Source organism: Acomys minous (genome assembly GCF_964271855.1).
Source record: "Acomys minous genome assembly, chromosome: 3".
NCBI lineage: Eukaryota > Metazoa > Chordata > Mammalia > Rodentia > Muridae > Acomys > Acomys minous.
The window spans coordinates 77,975,260-77,997,554 of NC_140485.1; the positions used below are offsets into that span (position 1 = coordinate 77,975,260).

The following is a 22,295-nucleotide window of genomic DNA, read 5'->3' on the forward strand; positions in this document are numbered from 1 at the left end:
GTGTGAGACAAGGTTTCTTTCTGTAGCCTCGGGTGTCCTGAAATTCACTCTGTGGACCAGGCTGGCCTTGAACTCAGAGATCCACCTGCCTCTGCTTCCCAAGTGCTGGGATTAAAGGTGGGTGCCACCGCCACCCTGCAACAAAAATAATTTTAAAATTATATTTATGTGGATATGTGTGTGCCACAGAACACATGAGGAGGTCAGAGGGCAGCGGGACAGAGGGATCCAACTCAGGCCACTAGGCTTGGTGGCCAGCACTTTTACACAAATTACCTCTCCCCTTGGTGTATTCCCCCCTACCCCCCATCTCCCGGAGATGTAACCCTGACTGTCCTGGAACTTACTGTGTAGACCAGGCTGGCCTCGAACTCACAGTGATCCACCTGCCTCTGCCTCCCAAGTCCTGGGATTAAAGGCGTGTGCCACCACTGCCTCTTGGTGTATCTTGATGCATTGGGTTCTTTCCTACCTCTGAGCCTTTGCTCGCTGTTTCCTCTTCCCAGAGCTCTTCTGGATGTTGCTTCTCGCCTTGGCTTAAATGTCCCTTCTTTAGAGATGGCCTCCTTGATCTCATGTCCCCTAACACAGCACCTCCCCTCTCACTGCCATGTTTCTCACATTGCTGCATCATTAGTTGTTTGGTTTTTTTTTTTTTTCCTTTTTGCCTCCACCACACTTAATAGTATCTGAATTTGTTTTTTCGCTTGCTGTCTTTTCCAAACGAGGCTTGGGGAAGAAGGTGCAGCCGAGGCTGTTCACCAACATCCTTCCCTGGTTCTGTGTGCAGCGCATTGGCAGCTGTGTTTGTTGAGCGCGTCCCTGGTGTGTGTTTCCCATTGCTTGTGTAACACGTTCGCTCTCTGCCATCACTGTGATAGAACACCAGAGACAACCAACGAGGAGGAAAGTTGCCTTTTGTATTTTGCCTCGTGCTTTTGGGGGCCTCGGTTCGAGGTCATTTTGCGCCTGCTGTGACACAGAGCTGACGTCATGGGGGGGGGGAAGAGTGCCTGGGGTCCAGGGAGCGAGGAGGGAGGGGACAGGGTACTGATAGCCCTTCAAGGGCGCCCTCCAGTGATGTGGTGCCCTCATCTCCTAAAAATGGCCACCACTTCCCAGTAGAGCCATGAGGAAGTGTATATAGCAAGTGACTTGGGGCGGGGGGCGGCGTTTAGGATTGGGGTAACTGTAGCTTATCTTCCAGGTCTGCAGTCTGAAACTCAAGTCCTGGCGGGGTGCATGTCTGACGAGGACTGTAGGACAGAGTCCTCTCCTTGGCATTCCCCCTTCGTGGGAGTGTCATGCTTGTGGAGGCTGCCTGCATTCCTCGCCTGGTGGCCTTTCTCCACCTGCCGAGCCTGTCTGTCCCCCCTCTATGCCCTCCTCCCATTGCTCGCTCCCACTAGCCTCCCTCTCACGGCCCACCCAGGTAGTCCAGGATAATGCTCCTGTCCAGCGTCTTTTATCTTCGTCTCATCTGCTAAAGCCCCCTTCGCCATGGAAGGCATCTATTGACAGTCCTGGGAGTTCAGCTGTGGCTATCTTTGGGTGTTGTCATTCAGCCTGTAACCCCCAGGGGGCCCTTAGGTCTGCTTGCCAGGTGTGGCCGGCACTCAGGCACCCTGGCCACTGCCATGGGATCTGGGGAGCTGACCATTTCTTTCTTTTTCTTTTTCTTTTCTTTTTTTTCCCTGCAGGACGAGATCGAGGAGCTTCGGGCTGAGATGCTGGAGATGCGGGATGTCTACATGGAGGAAGACGTGTACCAGCTGCAGGAGCTGCGGCAGCAGCTGGACCAAGCCAGCAAGACCTGTCGCATCCTGCAGTACCGACTGCGTAAAGCTGAGCGCCGCAGCCTCCGAGCTGCCCAGACGGGCCAGGTAGATGACGAACTCATCCGTGGTCTGGAGCAGGACGTCAAGGTCAGTTCTGGGGTCTCCGCTAACCTTTATAGGTCATCTTGTTGGGTGGTTAGATCATAACCCCCCCCCTCCCCAATTGGGGATCCAGGCTAGCCCTGTGGCTTACTGCTTGCCTTGAGCAAGTTTATCCTCCTGCCTCTCTGGGCCTCGGTTTCTCTCATCTGAGAAGTGGGGACCCCTGGTGGATCAGCAGGTCCTCCAAATGGGAGATCCCAAAATGAAATGACAAGAGCCCCCCCCCTGCCCCCCCCCGGCCCCAGGCTGTTTCTTGGGTGGCTGCTTCATGCATGGCTTTGGCCTCTGAGTAGCCCCTAGCTGCTCGGTTCCACAGCTTTCTTATGCTGCTGAGAGATGGAAGGACCCGCCACTGGCTCACAGCTGGGCTCCAGTATGCCTGGGTTTTGTGATTTTTGAGCAAGTCACCTATGTTTCAATTTCTTCATCTGGAAAATGGGGTGTAAGAACATCCAGTCCAGGCTATTGAAGCGCCAGCTAAGACACCAGAGGGGCTGACAGTGACCAGCTATTATAAGCATCGCGTCAGTTTTCCGGATGAGAGTGCTGGTGCTTAACGGACGGACGAGGCTTTTGGGGTGAAGGGCTCTCCTGTGTGGGTGGCAGAAGTCAGGCTCACCCACCTCCCAGACCTCACCGCTGGACCCTGCTGCTCCTCTGCCTCAGGAGCAAGCATGGTGGCCTCTCTCAGACAGGTGGGGGGGATCGGAAACGTGGGGACCCTGAGGCAGCCATCTGCTCTCAGAACTCAGCCCTATGTGAGCAGAGAGGTACTGTGACAGGACAGGGAAGGAGCCTAGGAGTTCCGCAGGTGACCTCTTGCACTGAGGCCCAAGAGAGAAGAGGGCACAAACCAGGCACGGTCTAGGATTCCCAAGGGGCCCCTGAGGGCAGGCAGGTGCTGAGCCATCCACGTGCAAGAATCCAGTCCTGCAAGCCAGTGTTGACTTAGGAAGGCTGCGGCTCCATCAGACCTGGCTACCTGTGTGGGACCAGTTTTCTTGGCTGCTCAGCAAGATCCTGTTATTTAAACAAAACAAAACAACAAAATACTACGATAAAAATAACGCTCCAGTTCCCTCATTGGTAGGAAACAGAGCAAGAAGAGCAAGGAAAGAGAACGGAGAAGCTCGGGCGAATCTGCCTTTGGGCTCGGGTCTTTGAGGGCCCCTAGTTAAACAGATGGAGATGAAGGAAAAGGCGGGGGGGGGGGCGGGGGGGCGGGGGGGACGGGGGGAGGAGGCTGGTGGGCGTGGCCAGAGCAGCTGCCGTGGGGTGAGGGGTGGGGCTCAGCCCTCAGGAGTAGGGCCCCTTCTGTTGGGATTTGAACTAGCCAATCAGCATCTTCGTGCCTCCCCCCCCCCCCCCCCCACTGCAGCCGCGGCCGCTGAGCTCATGCATTGGGTCCGCCTGAGCTGGCCACAGCTCTCCCCTCACCCTTCGCCCCGTGGGCTGGGAATGTTGGTGTCAAGTATGGAGGTCCTCAGAATGCTGACTTCCCTGGCTTCCCCTAGGCAGGCTGAGGGAACCAGGTGGAGAGGGGTTGGAAAGGGTATGCCTAGGGTTTCTTCTTGCTCAGCGGCCTCAGCCGGCAGGACTTTAGAGCTCCAGTGGTTTTATTGGGCGCCTGTGAGATTCCAGCCTCCCTCCCCCCAGGCTCTTTGACTTTTTGCTGGTCCGCACAGTTCACACGATCTCCTCAGCAGGACACTGCCTAGCATGAGGATGGTGCTGCCACTTTGTGGCTGTGTGGGCATGGGAAGGCTGCTTCACGTCTCTGATGCTATTTACCGCCCCCCCCCAACCCCCCACCCCCGTGGGACATGGAGATAAGTTTAGTTCCATATAGAGACTTTTATGAATATAAAATGAAGTTACTAAAGAGTCCCGTGTGATAGGTGTGGCCCCAGGCAACTGAACACATGATGGGGGGCGGGGAGTCATGCCTGGGGGGGGGGGACACTCTGCAATCCCTCTGCTTTTAAGGATGTACCTCATCCTTAGATAAGGATGCTCTGTGTCGTGGGTGACCTGCGTCATTTCTTCTCAGAGCCTCCTTTTCCTTCTGTGTCAAATGGGGCGACACTCCCATCATGTGATTTTTTTTTTCTCTTTGAGAGGGTTCGGGTCAGGATGCTTCCTGGTCTTGGGGTGCTGCTGGGAGTTCCCATCTATCTCTCTTGGGGACATACTGTAATCCGAGGCACAGAGCCCAGAGGCTGATGTACCCAGGATCTGGGACCCATCCGCGGCTGCTGACCCTTGGCAGGGACCCGGGGCGGCACTGTAAACAGTGACCTCATGGCTGAGCGCATTTATTTGTGCATCAGGCATTTGCCCTGTGTCCTGATGCTGCAGCTGCCTCCCCTCTCTTGGTCTCTCTGCCTCCTCCTTTGGGGTGTACCTGTGGGGCTCAATGAGACAAGCACATGGGGCCCTTCAGGCTCTTTGGATGTAGTAAGCCATGTTGGGACTTTGACAGTCCATTGTTTGTAGCTTGCCCCCTATAGCATCATCTTTAGAGTTGACCCATGCTTGGTACCTTCCTAGTCATGTGACCTTGGGCAACTGCCCTTTCCTTTCTGGCATTCAGAGTGCTAATAAAATATGGCCCGAGGGTGAGAAAAGTGTATGGTAATAGCCTGTGTCGGAGATGACTGATTCTGTAACCAAGGGTCCAGGGCCCTGGGGACATTGGTAATCTGGGAAAGGAAGCAGGGTCAGTCCCTAGTTGCTAATGTCCAGTCTGGTAGCAGTGCTGTTCTTTGCTCCCTGACCCTCATGGAGGCTGCAAGGCAGGGCACAGTTCTGAGCTTGCGGGCTCGTCTGTCAGGAATTCTGCAGCTTCCCAGGAGAGGCGAGCTTTCTTACCGTGTGTCCTTGGACTGGGGAGGAGATGGGGTCAGGGGAACCATGGAGTAGGAGGGACCAGATGGGTTTCCCAGGTGGGGGCCCTGGTGGAGACAGGGCACCTCCTACCCCAATGGAAGCATGCCTGGGAGAAGACCCTCTTGGGTCTCTTTGGATAGTGGGGCAGGAGTGTCCTCTGCCCTGCTAGGGAACATTCAACCGGCCACTTCATCTTCTCCCTTTTTGTGTGCTGGGCCCTGATTTGTTTGTTCATCCAACAAGCAGTTATTAGGCATTTAGTGTGTGCTGGGCCCTGAGCTGCTTTTGGGACACAGATGCGAATGAATCTAGATAGACACGGCCTTGGACTCTGTGGTCCACCCCCCACCCCCACCCCCATCCCCACCTCCGACCCCGCCCCACCCCCACCCCCGCCCCCACCCCTGACTCCATCCCCACCTCCGACCCCACCCCCGCCCCACCCCCGCCCCCACCCCTGACCCCATCCCCGCCCCCGCCCCCACCCCCGCCCCACCCCCACCCCACCCCCGACCCGGACCTCATCCCCCCACCCCCACCCCCGCCCAGTGCCAAGGCAAGATGAGTGAATGAAGAAATGAATGGATGGATGGATAGAATGTCAGTGAGGACAGGGCTTCCTGGGTGACCTAATAGTCCCAAATTGGGAACTACAGCCACAAGCCTGGGCCAAGGTAGACAAGAACCAATGTAAAGAGACAAAGCAGTCACCATGGCAATGCATTAAAAATGCTTTTGTGTCCGGGCACGGTGGCACACACCTGTAATCCCAGCACTCGGGGAGGCAGAGGCAGGTGGATCTCTGTGAGTTCAAGGCCAGCCTGGTCTACAAAGCAAGTCCAGGACAACCAAGGCTACACAGAGAAACCCTGTCTTGGAAAAACCAAAAAAAAAAAAGAAAAGAAAAAGAAAAAAGAAAAAAAGAAAGAAACCTCAAGGGGCTGGAGAGATGGCACAGTGGTTAAGGACACCCTGCTCTTCCAGAGGACCTGGGTTCAAGCCCCAACGCCCACATGGCAGCTCACAACTGTCTATAACAGTTCCAGGGGATCCAGTGCCCTCACACAGACATACATGCAGGCAAAACACCAATGCACATTTAGATTTTTTTTTTTAAACAGGCTTTCTCTGTGTAGCCTTGGCTGGCCTGGACTCACTTTGTAGACCACAGGCTGGCCTCAGACTCACAGAGAACCACTTGCCTCTGCCTCCCGAGTGCTGGGATTACAGGCATGCACCACCACACCCAGTTTACCAATGCACATTTTATTTTTTTATTTTACTTTTTTAAAGATTTATTTATTATGCATACAGTGTTCTGCCTGCATGTGCATCTGCAGGCCAGAAGAGGGCACCCGATCTCATTATAGAAGGTTGTAAGCCACCATGTGGTTGTTGGGAATTGAATTCAGGACCTCTGGTTTAGCAGGCAGTGTTCTTAACCTCTGAGCCATCTCTCCAGGCCCCCAATGCACATTTTAAAAAATGCTTTTGTGGCTGGGGCTGTAGCTGTAGGTCAGCTGGCAGTGCTTGCCTACTGGGCATGGAGCCCTGGGGTTGGTCTTCAGCACTGCATAGACTCTACAAGGTTGCACATGCCCAGCACTTGGGAGGCAGAGACAGGAGGATGAGAAGTTCAAGGTCAGCCCTGGCTAGTAGCAAGCTCAAGGCTAGCCTGGGGAGAAAAGCATTTTTCTTGTATGGCAGGAGATGCAGCTGAGTGGGAGAGTGCTTGCCTAGTGCACACACAAGTCCAAGGTTTGTTCCCAGCACAATCTTAAAAAAAAAAAAAAAAAAAGAATCTTTTTCTGGAGAGTTCCTTGAATTTGTGCCTGTGAAAAGCTCAGTGTGGTTCTTAAATATTTTAACACAATCAAAAGTAGGTCAAGGAACTGTGAAATAAATACAACCTCTGTGATGCCCTAAACAGAGTGAATTATTTAGAAATAATAGTAAATAAGAAGCCTTGTATTTTTTGAGCACCTTCTGGATTCCAGCCACTACCCAAGCACTGACGATGCCATTTGCTGCCCCCGGCAGCATGCATGTGCAGTGTATCCACCCCGTTAACGCTGACCAGACTCAGACACCAGGGTTCTGGCACCAGTGTTTGAATCTAGTTTTCTTTTCTTTTCCTTTTTTTGGTTTTTTGAGACAGGGTTTCTCTGTGTAGTCTTGGCTGTCCTGGACTCACTTTGTAGACCAGGCTAGCCTAGAACTCACAATGATCCGCCTGCCTCTGCCTCCCGAGTGCTGGGATTAAAGGCGTGTGCTACCACTGCCTGCCGAATCTAGTTTTCTTGTCTGCAAAAGTTTGTTTGTTTGTTTGTTTGTTTGTTTGTTTGTTTAATTGAAGGATTCCCTACCTACTTGTGGGTGACCCAGAGTGGCTGCAGGGGAGGCTGGTGGACCTCTGTCTGGCATCCCCAGACAGCATCAGGCTGGGGGGCGGGGTAGCCAGCAGAGGAGGGAGGAGAGCTGTGCCCAGTTTCCTCTCCAGTGTTGTTTTTCCTGGCCTTCCCTGCACACTGCCAAAGGGGTCTGTGCTGAGTTGGGTATGGGCCCAGGCAGAGGGCAGAGCCAGGGAGGGCCTCTTCCCTTCCAGAGGGAGGCGGCACATGGTCATTTCCGACATTGGCAGGCCTGGGTGCTGGGCTATCTGTGCCACACAGGTCTCACTGGCAAGGCCTTCAGACTCCTGGGGGACGCTGGCTATGCTGGATCCTCCAAACCCCAGGGAGTCCCAGGCTAGCCCAGCCATGCTCACTGTGTGTGACCCTGAGCTTCAGTAAAGTGAGGGCAGGACTGGGATGAAACTTATGAGCCTAGCATCCAGTAGATGTTTGCAGGACCCAGCCTACCTGGGGATGGCAGCACAGGAGGGCTTCCTTCACCCCACCTTAGCCCCCTGCCCTGCCTTCCTACACCCAGTTGCGGGGGCAGGACAAAAGGGATGCTCTGGGGGTTTGAGGTGGTTTTCCTGCAGAGCCTGGACCTGGGACTAGAGACGGCTGCTCTGTTAGCTGCATCTAAGGGATGCGTTGGACACATGCCTAGCCTTTGTCATTCCAACATGTTCTATATCCCAGAACAGGCCTCAGGGTTACCGTGACCTCTGGGAAGTCATGCGTGTCTCTGGTCTTCGGCTCCCGGGAGCAGCAGCCACGAGTCACCAGACACTCACTGTGGCAGGTGCCGGGTGAAGGCTTTGTGCGCAATAGCTGGTGTGATGCTGCTGTCAGCTGAGATTGTCCTGCCACTGCCGTGCCCAGCCGAGAGCGCTGAGGCTCGGGGCCAGGAAATGAGTTGCTGTGGACCGCACGCAGCCCATTTTCATTGCTGGGCTTCCAAGGCAGCTCTCTTCCCTCTCAGGCTCTTGTGACGACAGGCCTGGGAGTATAACTTAGTGGTAGAACTATTGCCAGAGAGAAGCAAGGCTGGGTTCCGTCTCCAGCACTATGCACACGGCCCTGGCTGAATATAAAGGCACCTTTAAGAACAGGACAAGAGGGCTGGAGAGATGGCTCAGTGGTTAAGAGCACTATCTGCTCTTCCAAAGGTCCTGAGTTCAATTCCTGGGACCCACATGGTGGTTTACAACCATCTATAATGAGGTCTGATGGCTCTCTTCTGTCATGCAGGTTGTACATGCAGATAGAGCATTGTATACATTAAATATATATATATATTAAGAGGATAATATCATCACAGCTTTTGGGGGGCAGCATACCTGTTGCTGGAGTACCCGGGTTTGGGTTCACATCTGTCAATCCCTAGATTCATGGCTCTTGGTGAATCTTAGGACCCTTCTTGTGCCTCAGTTTCCTTGTCTGCTGAGTGAAGGTTGAAGAGGCGACTCCCGACTGAGGTGGGATGGGCAGCCACCGGGACTCGAGGTGTGTCCTTCTCCGTGCTTGAACCTGCCCTCTCTCTCCCCCACAACGCCTCTCAGGTCTCTAAGGACATCTCCATGCGGCTTCACAAGGAGCTGGAAGTGGTGGAGAAGAAACGGATGAGGCTGGAGGAAGAGAACGAGGGTCTCCGGCAGAGGCTCATTGAGACAGAGCTGGCCAAGCAGGTGCTGCAGACGGAGCTGGATCGTCCCAGAGAGGTGAGGGCTGCAGCCCAAGTGGAGCCCGGGGGGGGGGGGGGGGGGGGGAGGGTACCCTCGCGGCTCCCTGGAGGCGGCGGCGTTTACGCAGTCATCCTTCCAGCCCGTCTTGGCTGAGCGCCTAGTCTGTACTCCACACTGGACTTTCAGGATAGAGTGGCGAGTGAGAGACACTGGTTACTCTCTCTGGGATCAGCTGAGGGTATGTTCGCTAGGGCCTAGCGTGGGCCTGGCCCCCTCTGTGCCTCGGTTCATTCGTCACTAAGGCTGAGCAGTTGTTCCCTGGTCATGGACAGAGCCACTGAATTGTGGAGATGCTGCAGGGACAAGTGTGCTGCGGCTGCTCTGTTTGACAAGGATGCTAGGCCTGGGTCTCCCACCCTGGTCCCTGGATGTGACTTCCAGACCACGTGTCCCTGTTCTTGGTTGATGTCAGCCCGTCCGCCTGCTGTACCCTTCCCCAGCTGAGTGTTAGGCTCACATAAGGACAGTTTGTCTCAGAAATCTTTGCAAAGGCCCAACAAAGCTGTGATCATTTCATGGCCGAGCAAGCAGCTTCCTTCCAGGAGAGTGAGGCAGGCTCTCAAGGTCATGCAGGCTGCAGGGGACTTCACAGAATGCCAGTGGAAAGCCATCAATCCAGGTGATGCTTAAAGCCTGGATACCTCCTGATTCCAGGGGGGGTCAGTAGCCCAAACACTAGGTAGCTTCTGGCCCCAGAGGCACAGCTGGCCCTCAGCTGGTTGGCTGCTCCTGAGGCATCCCAGGCTGTATATTCTTCTGCGGTACCTGCCTGCCTCCCAAATGGGCCAGCATGCCGGCGTCTACAGTCTGCAGGGCAGAGCGGTCACCTCCCACCAGGCACGTCGGGGCTCTGTGCCAGTGCCCCACAGGGTGGAGAGGGGAGGTTCTGCCCTGGGGGCTGCTGTGGAGGGCAGCAGGCTGTGGAGCTGGGTGGGCTACCTGCAGAACCGAGTGCCACCTACACATGATCTTGTGGCTTTTGTTTCACACCTGGGGAAACTGAGGTTCTCAGCTGCAGCCTGTTGAGTTTGCCCCCAGTCTTTCCTCAGCAGAGACGTGGCTGAAGTCACTTCCCTTCTCAAATCTCAATTTCTTCCTCCATGATGTCAGGGTGCAGATAGTACCAGCTTACGAGACTGTTTCAGACCACGAAGAAGTTTGTGTGGCTTAGAGGGCCAGGAAATGGCAGCCAGGGGTAGAACATGTGTGCTTGGCACATGGGAGGCCCTGGGTTCAAGCCCTAGGGCTAAAAAAAGAAGAAAGAAAACAAAACAAAACGAAGAATAAGAAACAAAACCTTTTGAGTGACTGTGGAGTACGGTGAAGAAGTTAGAAAGAGTAAGGTCATGTGACCACCTCTCAAACCCATAAGGACAGAGTGACTGCATCACCCAGAAATTTCAGTTCTCCCAGTGCAGGGACTCAGAGAGGCTTGTACCTCTGTGTTCATAGCAGAGGTGTTCACATATTCAGTAGCCCAGTGACTGAAGCAACCCAAATGTTGCGTGGTGGGTGGATGGATGCACACAGCCAGGTGTGTGCGTGTAGCCAGGTGTGTGCCTGTATAATGGAACGGTTGTTTGCCCCAAAGGATTGAAGCGCTGATACACACCGTAGCATGGGTGGGCCTTGAAAACATCATGCCAAGTGAAACAAGCCACACGGCGAGCGAGGGTCAGTGTTGTAAAGTTCCATTTGTCTGAGATGCCTAGAGTAGTAAGGTTCATAAGACAGGGAGTAGAGGTACCGGGGCTAAGGGAGTGGGACCAAGGCTTGCAGTTTAATGGGGGCAGAGTTTCCGTTTGCGGCCCTGATGAAAGGGGTTGGGGGGGGGGCAGATTGTGCCTGTGGTCACGCACAGTGAGTAGAGTGAAGCTCAGGGTGTGCTGTTGCTACCCACAGTCCCCACACGTGGGAGGCAAAAGCCAGGGGCTCAGGAGTTCAGGTCATTGTCAGCTGCAAAGTGAGTTTGAGGCCACCCTGGGGTATATAAGACCCTGTCTCAAAAAACAAACAAAAAAACCCCAAAACAAAACAAAACAAAAACCCAAAACACAACAACAACAACAAAAAAGGCCTGGGTTCAATCTCTAGCACCAGAAGAACAAAAAATAAAGGTTAAAAAATGTAACTTTTATGCTAAATATATTTTACCATTATAAAATAGAATGTTTAAACCTTTACCACATGTTAAAAAGGAGAAAAATGTGTGCTGGCATGAGAAGGTCTCCAAGGTATGGTTTTTTTGTTGTTGTTGTTTTGTTTTTGTTTTTTGGTTGTTTTTTTTTTTTTTTTTTTTAGTTTTTCGAGACAGGGTCTCTCTGTGTAGGCTTGGCTGTCCTGGACCCGCTTTGTAGACCAGGCTGGCCTCGAACCCACAGCGATCCACCTGCCTCTGCCTCCTGAGTGCTGGGATTAAAGGAGTGTGCCACCACGCCCGGCTCCAAGGTATGTTGTAAACTGGGGAAGGGAATTATGAAGCTAGGCCTGGTGGCCAGGCCTGTTATCCCAGCTACCTGGAAAGCCGAAGGGGAGGATGGAACATTCTAGGCCTGCCTGAACTGCAGAGTAAGTTTAAGGCCAGCTGAGGCGATTTAGTAGGACCCTGTCTTGAAGTAGAAGTCAGTAAGGCTCCGGGAATGCTGCCCCGTCGTGTAACACTAGCCTGACATACAGTAGACACAGATTTGAGGCCCACTGCAGCCAAAAAGAGAGTTACGGAACTGTGCATATAGAAAACTCTTACTAGCTATTGTGTGAGATCTCAAACGTACCAGGGTAGGGTGGACTCTCAAGCTATAGAGCCGGGCCACCTGCCCAAGTTAGGCTTGGTTTTGCTTTCCTATCTTTCTGTATGTGTGTGTATGGATGGATATGTTTGTGTGTGTGTGTGCATGTGTGTGTGCTTGTCTGTCTGTTCCATGTGTGTCCTGGTGCCTACAGAGGCCAGAAGATGGCATTGGGGTCCCTGGAACTTGAGCTGTAGACGCTTGTGGGCTGCTGGGAATCGAGTTAGTCTTCTGCAAGAACGGCTTCTCAACTGCGGAGCCATCTCCCCAGGCCCCCAGGGGTTAAATAAGAAGAGTGTGCAGTCCCAGGAGTTGAGAGGCAGAGCCAGCTGGCTCTGGGATTCCAGGCCAGCCTGGGCTACAAGTAAAACTATCTCAAAAACGAAAGAATAAAATAAAAAACGGACTGGGAATGTAGCTCGGTTGATACAGTGCTTGCCTGGGAAGAATGAAATTCTGGATTCAACACACAGTGCCAAATAAAATGGGCGTGGTTCCACACATGTATAGCCTTAGCACCTAGGAGATAGAGACATGGGGATTAGAGGCTCGGGCCATCCTTGGCTACATTGTAAAGGTGAGGAAAGCCTGGGATGCATGAGACAGTGCATCAAAAGAAAGTACTTACGGCCTGGAGAGATGGCTCAGAGGTTAAGAACACTGTCTGTTCTTCCAGAGGTCCTGAGTTCAATTCCCAGCAACCACATGGTGGCTTATAACCATCTATAGTGAGATCTGGGCCCTCTTCTGGTGTGAGTACTATATAAATAATAAATAAATCTTAAAAAAAAAAAAAAAGAAAGAAAGTACTTAAACTAAATGCAGTGGGGGTTTCTATAGGGAAGCCTGAGAGGAAGATAATGTAAGCGTAGACATCGAAAAGCTAGCCTGGGTACCAGAGCAAGACCCTGTCCTCCTTCCCTCCCTCCTTCCTTCCTTCCTTCCTTCCTTTTATTTTCTTTCTTTGGCTTTTCAAGACAGGGTTTCTTTGTGTAGCCCTGGCTGTCCTGGACTCTCTTTGTAGACCAGGCTGGCCTCGAACTCACAGAGATCTGCCTGCCTCTGCCTCCTCAAATGCTGGGATTAAGGGTGTGCGCCACCATGCCTGGTGACTCTGTCTTTAAACACAAAACAAAACATGAATATACTTAGGCATTAAATAAAAGATTAAATTTTTTACTACAATTAAAAATTTTAATTTGATCTGTGTGTCTGTGTGTCTGTGTGTCTGTCTGTCTGTCTGTCTGTCTGTCTCTGTGTAACTTATGTCTGTGTCTGCCCTGCCCTCACAGCAGGCATGTGGAGGTCAGAGGACAACTTGGTTCCCTTCCTCTGTACCATGGATCTCAGGTATCAAACTTAGGTCCCCAGGGTTGGTGGCAGGTGCCTTTACACACTGAGTTGTCACCACCATTCCTACTCATGGAACTTTAGATGTAAATTTTAGGTTTTGTTTTTGTGTGTGTTTTAATACAGGGTTTCTCTATGTTGTCTTAGCTGCCCTAGACTTGCTTTGTAGACCAGGCTGGCCTTGAACTCATAGAGATCCACTTGCCTCTGCCTCCCGATTGCTGGGACTAAAAATGTGCACTACCACACCTTGCTTAAATTTTAGGTTTTTAATGTAATAAGCCCAGAATGGACCCTGACAGAGAGTATGCGCTAAAGAAATCGATTCTCTTTCCTGGGAAACAGATGCCTGAAGCCTGTTGTAACCTCCTGATGTGTCGAGCTGGCCCCAGATCCTGTTTATTTGCTGTTTGCCCTCTCCTCCTCCCTCTTCTTCCTGACATGGTTACTATGGAGACAAGGGTCCCTTAGCAATTCTTCTGCAGGAGCTACAGTCCCATCCTCGGGATCCGCCTTTGCCATCCTGACAGGTTGCTGAGGCGATGTTGTCACCCGACTGGGAATGGGAGCCCCTGTCCTGAGCTGATGCTGTTGCTATGGAGACAGCTCTTGGCGAGACAGAAGGGAGGTGGCATGCCCTCACTGCTCTCTGCGGTGGCACTGTAGCCCAGCTGGGCTGCCGCTAAAGAATCTAACAGCAGCTGCCCCTTCATCCAGTAGCATCCCCTTTGTCTTCAGGCAGATAGCCAGTGTGAGTGTGACTTGTCCTAATGTGGCTGCTGTGTCTGTGTGCCTGTCTGTGCCAGGCACAGCTCCGGGCCTTGCCCATGTGCCTTCATGCTGTTTAACCCGCCCCCTGCCACCCCCACCCCCCACCCCCTGTTGCCCCTGCTTTGTAGATACAAATGTCCTTCTTGGACATTTAAAAATTATAGTTTAATTCAGTGATCACAGAATACACCATTTTACAGTTCAGTTTCACAGACTGACTCTGTGCCGTCACCAGCATGATGGAGCTCCAGAAAACTCCCGTTGCTCTTGTGCGTAACCTCACACCTGTTAGCAGTCGCGCGTGCTCCACCCCTCCCCCTCCAGCCCCTGGCAATTGCTGGCCTGGTTTCTGCCTCTATTGATCTATTTATTTAGGAGATTGCATTCAGATGGAATCAAGCAATGTGTTATCTTTGGTGATGTCGCAGCTACTTATCACAAGGCTTTCAGGGTTTAAGCATTCATGTTGAAGGGGCCTTATTTCTTTTCATGCCTGGGTAATGATCCATTGTGTGGGGGAAGTGCCCTATATTAGACAGATCTTTGTGCGGCTTCTTCTTTTCTGATGTCATAAATAATGCTGCGATGGACATGCGTGTTCAAGTGTTTATGATCCTGTATAGATTTCTCTTGGGTGTGTACACAGGAGCAGAATTGCTGTCTATGGATGAGACCAGAGGAAGATAAGTATGGCGCGCAAACCCAGGGCCCTCGGGGTCCCACACTTGCGCGGACTCCAGACGGGTGCCGCTGCCCTCTCTTCCTCTCTCGTCAAGGGGCAGAATGCACATCGGTGATTTCTCATCTGGATTTCCTCCTTGGCGGAGGGGAAGAGCACCTCCGAGCCCTTGGGGGTTGAGCCTGGTTCTACCGCTGTGTAGTGTGTTCTGGCCTCGGTGTGTGTGTGTGCTGCAGGGCCCACCCAGTCGTGGAGCCACGTAGGTCTGGGTGTGAATCTTGGCTTTGCTGTTTCCTTGAGAGTTGGTGGCAACGTTGGGCAGATGGTACAACAGCTCGTGTGCTCAGTTGATCTGTTTATGAAAAGGGAAAAACCAGTCCCTACAGCTTGGGGGTGTTTGTGAGAATTAAATGAGACAGGCTGGAAGGGGCTCAGCACAGAATCAGCACTTGCTAAATACAGTATGTACTGTTACGGTTACTATGTCAGCCAGGCACTGGCTATGGGCCTGGAGAAGCCTCTGCTGCCTTACACAGGGGCTCTCCTCACAGAGCTGGCAGCTGCACGTGGAAGGAACAGCTACACCGAAAACTGTTGAGTCTAAATGTATTTTTATTTTTTTATTTTTTTTTATTTTTTGGCTTTGGAGTGGCTCAGGGGCTGAGAGAGCTTGCTGAGTAAGCATGACCCACATAAAAAGTTGGGCATGATCCCAAACAGACCTGTAACTCCGGCAGTGAGGAGGAGGAGGAGGAGAAAACAGGAGGATGGCTCGGGTTTGCTGGTCTTTAGATTCCGTGGGAAACCTTGTCTCAAAGAAGTTAGGCTGCAGCGTGATAGAGCAGGACACCAGACAACCTGGCTTTCCTGTGTGTACAAGGGTGTGTGCCTACGCCACACCTATATATCATAACACACACACACACACACACACACACACACACACACACACGATATGCTGTCATTTAAAAGTTAAATTTTTTTTTCTCCACTCAAGTGGTGATCTCTCCGGGAACTGTATGGCTTGTCTATATGCAGCAGGAAGTGTACCTCCTTCTAGAGATGCACCCCAACCCAGGTCCTCCCTATGGTCAGCTCCATGCGCACAGCAATCTGGTTCCATGAGACTTACATGGACACCCCCCCCCCCACACACACACATTTGGTAAGTCAGCAGTGAGGAAGCACAGGAGGTGCTGGGGGCAGAGGTCCTCTGAGACGTGTGTTTAGCAGCTCTCTTCTAGCTTTAGGGCACTGCCTAGTTAGTGGCTTCTGGGGAAGACGCTAGGGAGGGTTAGCCAGGGTTGCTCAGGGGTGCCATCCAGGCTACTCAGTAGCTTTGTGAAGAGTAGGGCTGGGTCCTCCTGGACCTTGTGGCTGGTCGGCCCTCCAGAAGCCCAGAGTTAGAACAAAGGGGATCTGATAGACCTTGGCTCCCTTGAGGGAAAAAAGCAGCCTGGGCCCACCCCACCCCCCTGCCCCAAGCCACCTGGCTAGCTGCCACTCAATAGCGGGGAGGGTGGCTCTTGTGCTTGCGACGCTGCCTTGGTTTCCCTCCTAAGCTCAGGGTAGTGTAGGAGCCCAAACGGCTTCTGTGTTGTGAGAGAGGGTCCAGTCCCAAGACAGAACGACTGGCACCAGGCGAGTGTTGTCCCCCCATCCTCAGACACAGCTCTGCACTCTCTGCCAGCTTCTAGTCTGTGAGGTTGCAGCTCCTCAGCTGCCTTCTGGAAAGCTGCGCCATTGACTGCCTAGAGAACATATGTTTGAAGTGAGAAACATTAGGCACCTCCCTGCCCCCCCAAATCCACAAAAGTTAAAGAATGCACTAAGCCCCAAGGAGAGGTCTGTCAAGGTCCTTGCAACCCAGTGCTCGGGGATTCTGACTTGGGAGCTGAGCAGACGCTTTCCGTAGGGTTTTCTGTGTGTACACACACATTATTTTTATGTATGTGCACCCGGTTCTTTAAATTTAAAAATGCAATTTAAACTTAATGAGGCAAAAATCCCACTGCAAAAGCACGTAAGCACATACCTGGCATAACTCCGAGGAAGGTTCTAGCAAGCTCTGGCTACACTGCCAGCCCCCAGGGCAGGAAACTGGGGACCCACTGCTTCCCTCTGTTCGTCTTTTGTGCTCTCTGAATTTTTAACCACCACGTGACTGTGGCATCAATCCAAAATGACAGAGCTAGTATAAAAATATACAAAATAATGAAAGCCTTACCCACCACTCCCTTCTGGTCTGCCTAACCTGGGATTAGTAGTTTGCTTTGTGTTTTTCTAGGTCTTTCTCTGTGTTTAACAATGGACTTTTCTGTGTCTTTAAAAAATAAAGAAAGATGGGCTTAGATTGCACACAAGGTTTCTGTAATATACAGTATCATGTTGCATAGATATAGCCTTTTAAGACGCCAAACGCTTTTAGGTTTTCTTCAGTCTGAAATGCTTATTATAAAAACCACAGAATCAAATAAGCATAGGAAGGAAAGAACGTCCCAAATAGCGCTATCTATTTCAGCCTTAAACACGGAGTCAAAGGTCTAGGAAGAGCTCCAGAGGCGACAGTTGGCAAAGATCCCTCAGGGAGCGGATGGGGAGGGGGACGGCATGAAAGGGGCCTTGGCTTTGTCTACTTGACCTACGTGCTTTGCTTTGTTTGTTTGTTTTGTTTTTGCAAGACAGGATTTCGTTTTGTATCCCTGGCTGTTTTGGAATTCCCTCTGTAGAACAGGCTGGCCTCGAACTCAGAAATCTGCCTGCCTCTGCCTCCTGCGTGATAGGTGTGTGCCACCACCGCCCAGCAACATATGTACTTTGTAATAAGACAATATTTTTATATCTTATGCGAGTGTTCCTGTTTTGTTTTGCAGTAAGGCTTGTTAGGCAGTCCAGGCTCACCTGGGACTTACTCACTGGGCACCAGGTTGGCCTGGAACTTGCCACACTGGCAGGCTGGCCTTGAACTTGTGGCAGCCTTCCTTCGTCTGTTCCCAACTGCTGGAATTACAGTTGCGTGCCACTGTGCTCAGCTATTCAGTTTTGGTTTTTTAGTAACATTTTTATTGAGATGCAATTCACATCCTATTAAGTCCGCCCTCCCCCTTTTTATTTGCAGTGCTGGGAACCGAACACATGCCAGCCAAATGCTCTCCCGTAGAGCTGCACCCCTAGCCCAGGGTTGCCCCCTTTAAACCTCACAGTCAGTGGGTTTCACAGTTGTGTATCGATCCCTACTTTCTAATCCCAGGACCTTTCTGTTACACCATTGAAAAAATAATAAACCAAACTCAACACCTATTCACAGCCAACTCCCTTCTCCTCCAGCTCTGGAACAACACTAATACGTTTCCCATCTTTGAGAATTGCTTGGCCTGGGCATTTTGTGAAAATGGAACCTGATGCCATGTACCTATTGTATGACAAAACTTTTCCTAGGGAGACAACACATACATCTATTCACCTCAGATGAGGACCCCATGACCCCCCCCCCCCCAAAAAAAAAGTAAGACTACCACCAAAGTTGAACATCGTGAGCCAACAGGTTTGTTTGGTTTGGGTTGGGTTTGGGATTTGGCTTTTTTTTTTTTTAAGACAGAGTTTCTCTGGGTAGCACTGGCTGTTCTGAAACTCCCTCCGTAGACCAGGCTGGCCTTGAACTCAAAGATCCACCCGCCTCTGCCTCCCGAGTGCTGGGATTAAAGGCGTGTGCGGGTGAGGGGTTCCTTGCAAGAGCAGAAATGGCTCACATACAGCGGCATCGCCAAGGCCCTCCCCAGCACCCAGATGACTGCTCGTAAAAGCTGGGAACCTGGAACACACTGCACAGCCTGCGGGCAGCTCAGCAGGTTGGAGCATGTTATTTCTAAGTGACTCGTCTAAGCCTCTGCCAGGAAGTTTCGGCAGCTAGGCTGTTTTCTGATCCTTCCAGGCAGGTATTCTGGTCTCAGAGGCTTCTCTGCAGCTTTTCTCCCCTGCACATCCTCTTTAGGATTCAGCTTCTTTTTTAAAAAAATGTATACAATGCTCTGCCTGCATGTACACCTGCTGCCAGAAGAGGGCGCCAGATCTCACTTTAGATGGTTGTGAGCCACCATGTGGTTGCTGGGAATTGAACTCAGGACCTTTGGGAGAGCAGGCAGTGCTCTTAACCTCTGAGCCTCACATCATCTGAAAGGGGCTCTCAGCTTCTATTGCTTATTCTGACAGGAAGGAACTTAGTGGATCTGGTCAGTTTCAGGAACTTCCTGAACCCTATTTCGAATTGTTTGTCTTCCTGTTTAAGGAGTTTCCTGTAGGATGCAATGTTTTGTTTGTTTGTTTGTTTGTTTGTGTTTTTTTTGTTTTTTTTTGTTTTGTTTTTTCGAGACAGGGTCTCTCTGTGTAGCCTTGGCTGTCCTGGACTCACTTTGTACACCAGGCTGGCCTCGAACTCACAGTGATCCACCTGCCTCTGCCTCCCGAGTGCTGGGAGTAAAGGCGTGCGCCACCACGCCCGGCTAGGATGCAATGTTTTAAGCTTGGAGGAAACTGTAACACAACAGTGCCTGCCGTGTCAAGATGGCCTGGCTCACTCACTTCACATGGTGTCTTCAAAGGCGCCCGTGCTGCCCTGAGCATCAGGACCTCATTTTTTTCTTAATGGAGTAAGTTTTGTTTTGTTTTTTGTTTTTTTTTGGTTTTCCGAGACAGGGTTTCTCTATGTAGCCTTGACTGTTGACTGTCCTGGACTCACTTTGTAGACCAGGCTGGCCTCAAACTCACAGCGATCCGCCTGCCTCTGCCTCCCGAGTGCTGGGATTAAAGGCGTGCGCCACCACCTGCCCGGCTTGTTTTTTTGTTTGTTTTTTTGTTTGTTTGTTTGTTGTTTTTTTGGTAAGTTTTTATTGTATGGACACACCACAGTTTGCTCTTCCATTCTTCACTTGGAAGACATATTGGGTTGGAGGCTTTATTTGTAGGTTACTTCCTTCCCTTCACAGAGTGTTGAGGGCAGCCACTGTCATGACCCCTCAGTTGTTCCTAGAGGCTTTTACATCATCTCACGGGTGCATATGTGGTAGCTTGGAGCCCTTAGACATCCTGGCTCTTTGCTTCCTCCCTGGGATGGGGGACCTTGGTGGAGCTGTGGGCACCTAAGCCATGGATTCCTCGGTGTGTGGGTTCTCCAGAACCACTCGCAGCTGAGGCCGCAGACGAGGTGCCACTCAGCCTGTGAGGGCAGGCCCAGTTCTCTAAGGCTGGGTCTGACCCAGAGCACCACCTCAGCCCCTCAAGGGAGTCTCCCTCTGAGCTTCTTCCTCCCAGGGCCCTTGTGCCAGCACACCAGCTCTTGTGACAGGGCATGTTTTGTCACCCCACTCCTTTTTTGGAAGATCCGGGCTCTCCTGTTCTAGGCGGACTGGAAGATCCGGGGCCCTGCTCTTGGGAACTGGCCGCATTCAAACTCATGCCCGCCGTCCTGCCTCATTTGTCTCCCCAGAGCTCTCTACGACCTGGTTTTAAGATGGAGTCAGAGTGGGCTGAGAAGATGTAAAAACACCAGACGCACCTGTGCAGTAGTGGTGCACGCCTCTAATCCAGCCTGGTCTACAGAGTGAGTTCCGGGATGGCCAGAGCTACACAGAGAAACCCTGTCTTGGAAAAAAACAAAACAAAAACAAAAACCCAAACCAACAACGTAACAAAGCAATCCCCACCTCCAGCCAAACCAAACCCTAACCCCAGCAGACTCAGGAAGCAACCCTGTGGCTCCCTAGGAGCCAGGCCAGCATAACTGGTGAGCACCAAGCAAATGAGCAACCCGGTCTCAGGAAAAAGAGGTGAAATGATGAGAGAGCTTCAAACACCACCTGGGGGTCTCCTCTAGCCTCCACATGCATGAAAATGCACCCACATGCATGTGCACACACACATATGGACGCATGTGGACATACTTACATGCATGACGGAACTAACCTGCTTCACTGGTAAGCTATTTCAAACTTCGGTGGCTAAGACGTACCCCGAGCTAGTTATTCCAGACTCTTTGATGTGGTCTCTGGTGTGTTGGTGTTTTCTTACATCCCCCCAGGTAATTCCCCCCTGTATACATGTTGACAACCACTATGCTAGCTCCACTCTGGCCCTCATCAAAGACACATTTTCTCCTTCCAAGCCTTTGCAACCCAGTTAAGAGCTATGTCAAGAGTTGGTCTCTGGTTGGCTTTATGTATGCTATAGAACTCTGGTCAAGTCCCTGCCCCCATCTCGGTTTCAGTAAAACAGGGCTTTCAGGGCTGCAGAGCCCTAGGTGCTTTTCTAGAGGACCCAGGTTCAATTCCCAGCACCACGTGGCTTCTCACAGCCGTGTGTAGTTTCAGTTCTAGGAGATCCAGTGCCCTCTTCTGGCTTCCGTAGGTACTGCACACATGTGATACACAAAGACACATGCAGACAAAACACCCATAAAGGTAAAATAAAAATAAAAATTAAATAAGGCTTGCTTTATGTCAGTGGCTTGCCTACTTGGATGGGGAGTGAGAGGTGAGGGTTGGGGGTGAGCATTTATCTTAAGTCACCGGGGAGCATTTTCAGAAATCCAAGTGGGCAGCTCAACTCAGAAAGTTGAGAACAACCTATGTGGTTTCAAAAGCTGCCGGCGTGAATCATCCCTCTCTCGGGAGGAAGTGTTCAATGGAATCGTGCGCCTAATTGAATGACTTTTTTAAACAACAAGAAACTTCAGCACTGATGATTGTAGCATTTCCTCAAATTCCCCACCGTGGGGCTTGCGCCGTTTTTGCACTCTTGCCAGCAATAAATGAACCTTCTTGTGTAGCTAGAGCCTGCCCAGTAGGATGTGTTGTGAGACGGCTCGGGTTTCACTGGTGAGACCAGGCAGAAGCGGCAGCCCAGTGTGGGTTTCCTTTGGGCATGGCCATCCCGAGTGGGGCCAAGCCTCTTCGCAGGGTTAAGATCTATCTGTCTTCCTTCTGTAAACTCTTTCTTTTCTTCTTTGGACCGAGGCTAGAATCTGGAGTCCCCTGCACACTGGACATGCTCTCCACCACTGAACTGTGTCCCTTAGCCATCTTTCGTCTTTATTATGAGACAAGTTCTTTTTTTGGGGGGGGGTTTGGTTTTTTGAGACAGGGTTTCTCTGTGTAGCCTTGGCTGTCCTGGACTCACTTTGTAGACCAGGCTGGCCTTGAACTCACAGCGATCCGCCTTCCTCTGCCTTCCAAGTGCTGGGATTAAAGGTGTGCGTCACCACCGCCCGGCATGAGACAAGTTCTTAATCTGTTGCTCAGTCAGGGCTCGAATGTATGATTCTCCTGCCCCACTGAGCCCGACTTCCCATGCTCTTTCTTGTATTCCTAACTCATTTTCCTATTGCAGGTATGTTGCCACGTTTGTTGTTTATATTTCAACCTGTCTGTCTGCCTGTCTGTCTGTCTCTGAGTGTCTGTGTGTTTCTGGGGATGGACCCAGGGCTTTAAACACACCAGGCCAGTGCAATACCTCTGAGCTGTGCGGGATGGCTTTCTCTCCTTGGTTTTGTTTTTATCCGTGCAGTTTTTGCCCATGTGAGCAAATGTATTGATTCTCCTACCACCAACGCTTCTGGGTCTGGGGTTTTGGATCTTTCTTTGCTGTGAGTTTCTCACCATCATTTCTGAGTCGCCTGTGCTGTTTCCAGTTTTGTACCCATATTTTGTTCATTAGTGTACATTCTGTGTTCAAGGCCCTGTGAAATGTCA

At 51.5% G+C, this 22,295-nt stretch overlaps 1 protein-coding gene across 1 annotated transcript in view; it reads left to right on the top strand.

The window, feature by feature from the left end:
• Positions 1 to 22,295, top strand: part of MTCL2 (microtubule crosslinking factor 2) — a 78,733-nt gene that overhangs the window by 20,307 nt on the left and 36,131 nt on the right. Inside the window, exons 2-3 of the mRNA XM_084775633.1 lie at positions 1,701 to 1,925; positions 8,782 to 8,940. Coding sequence (XP_084631759.1) covers positions 1,701 to 1,925; positions 8,782 to 8,940 — 384 coding nt within the window. The remainder of the gene's footprint in view (positions 1 to 1,700; positions 1,926 to 8,781; positions 8,941 to 22,295) is intronic.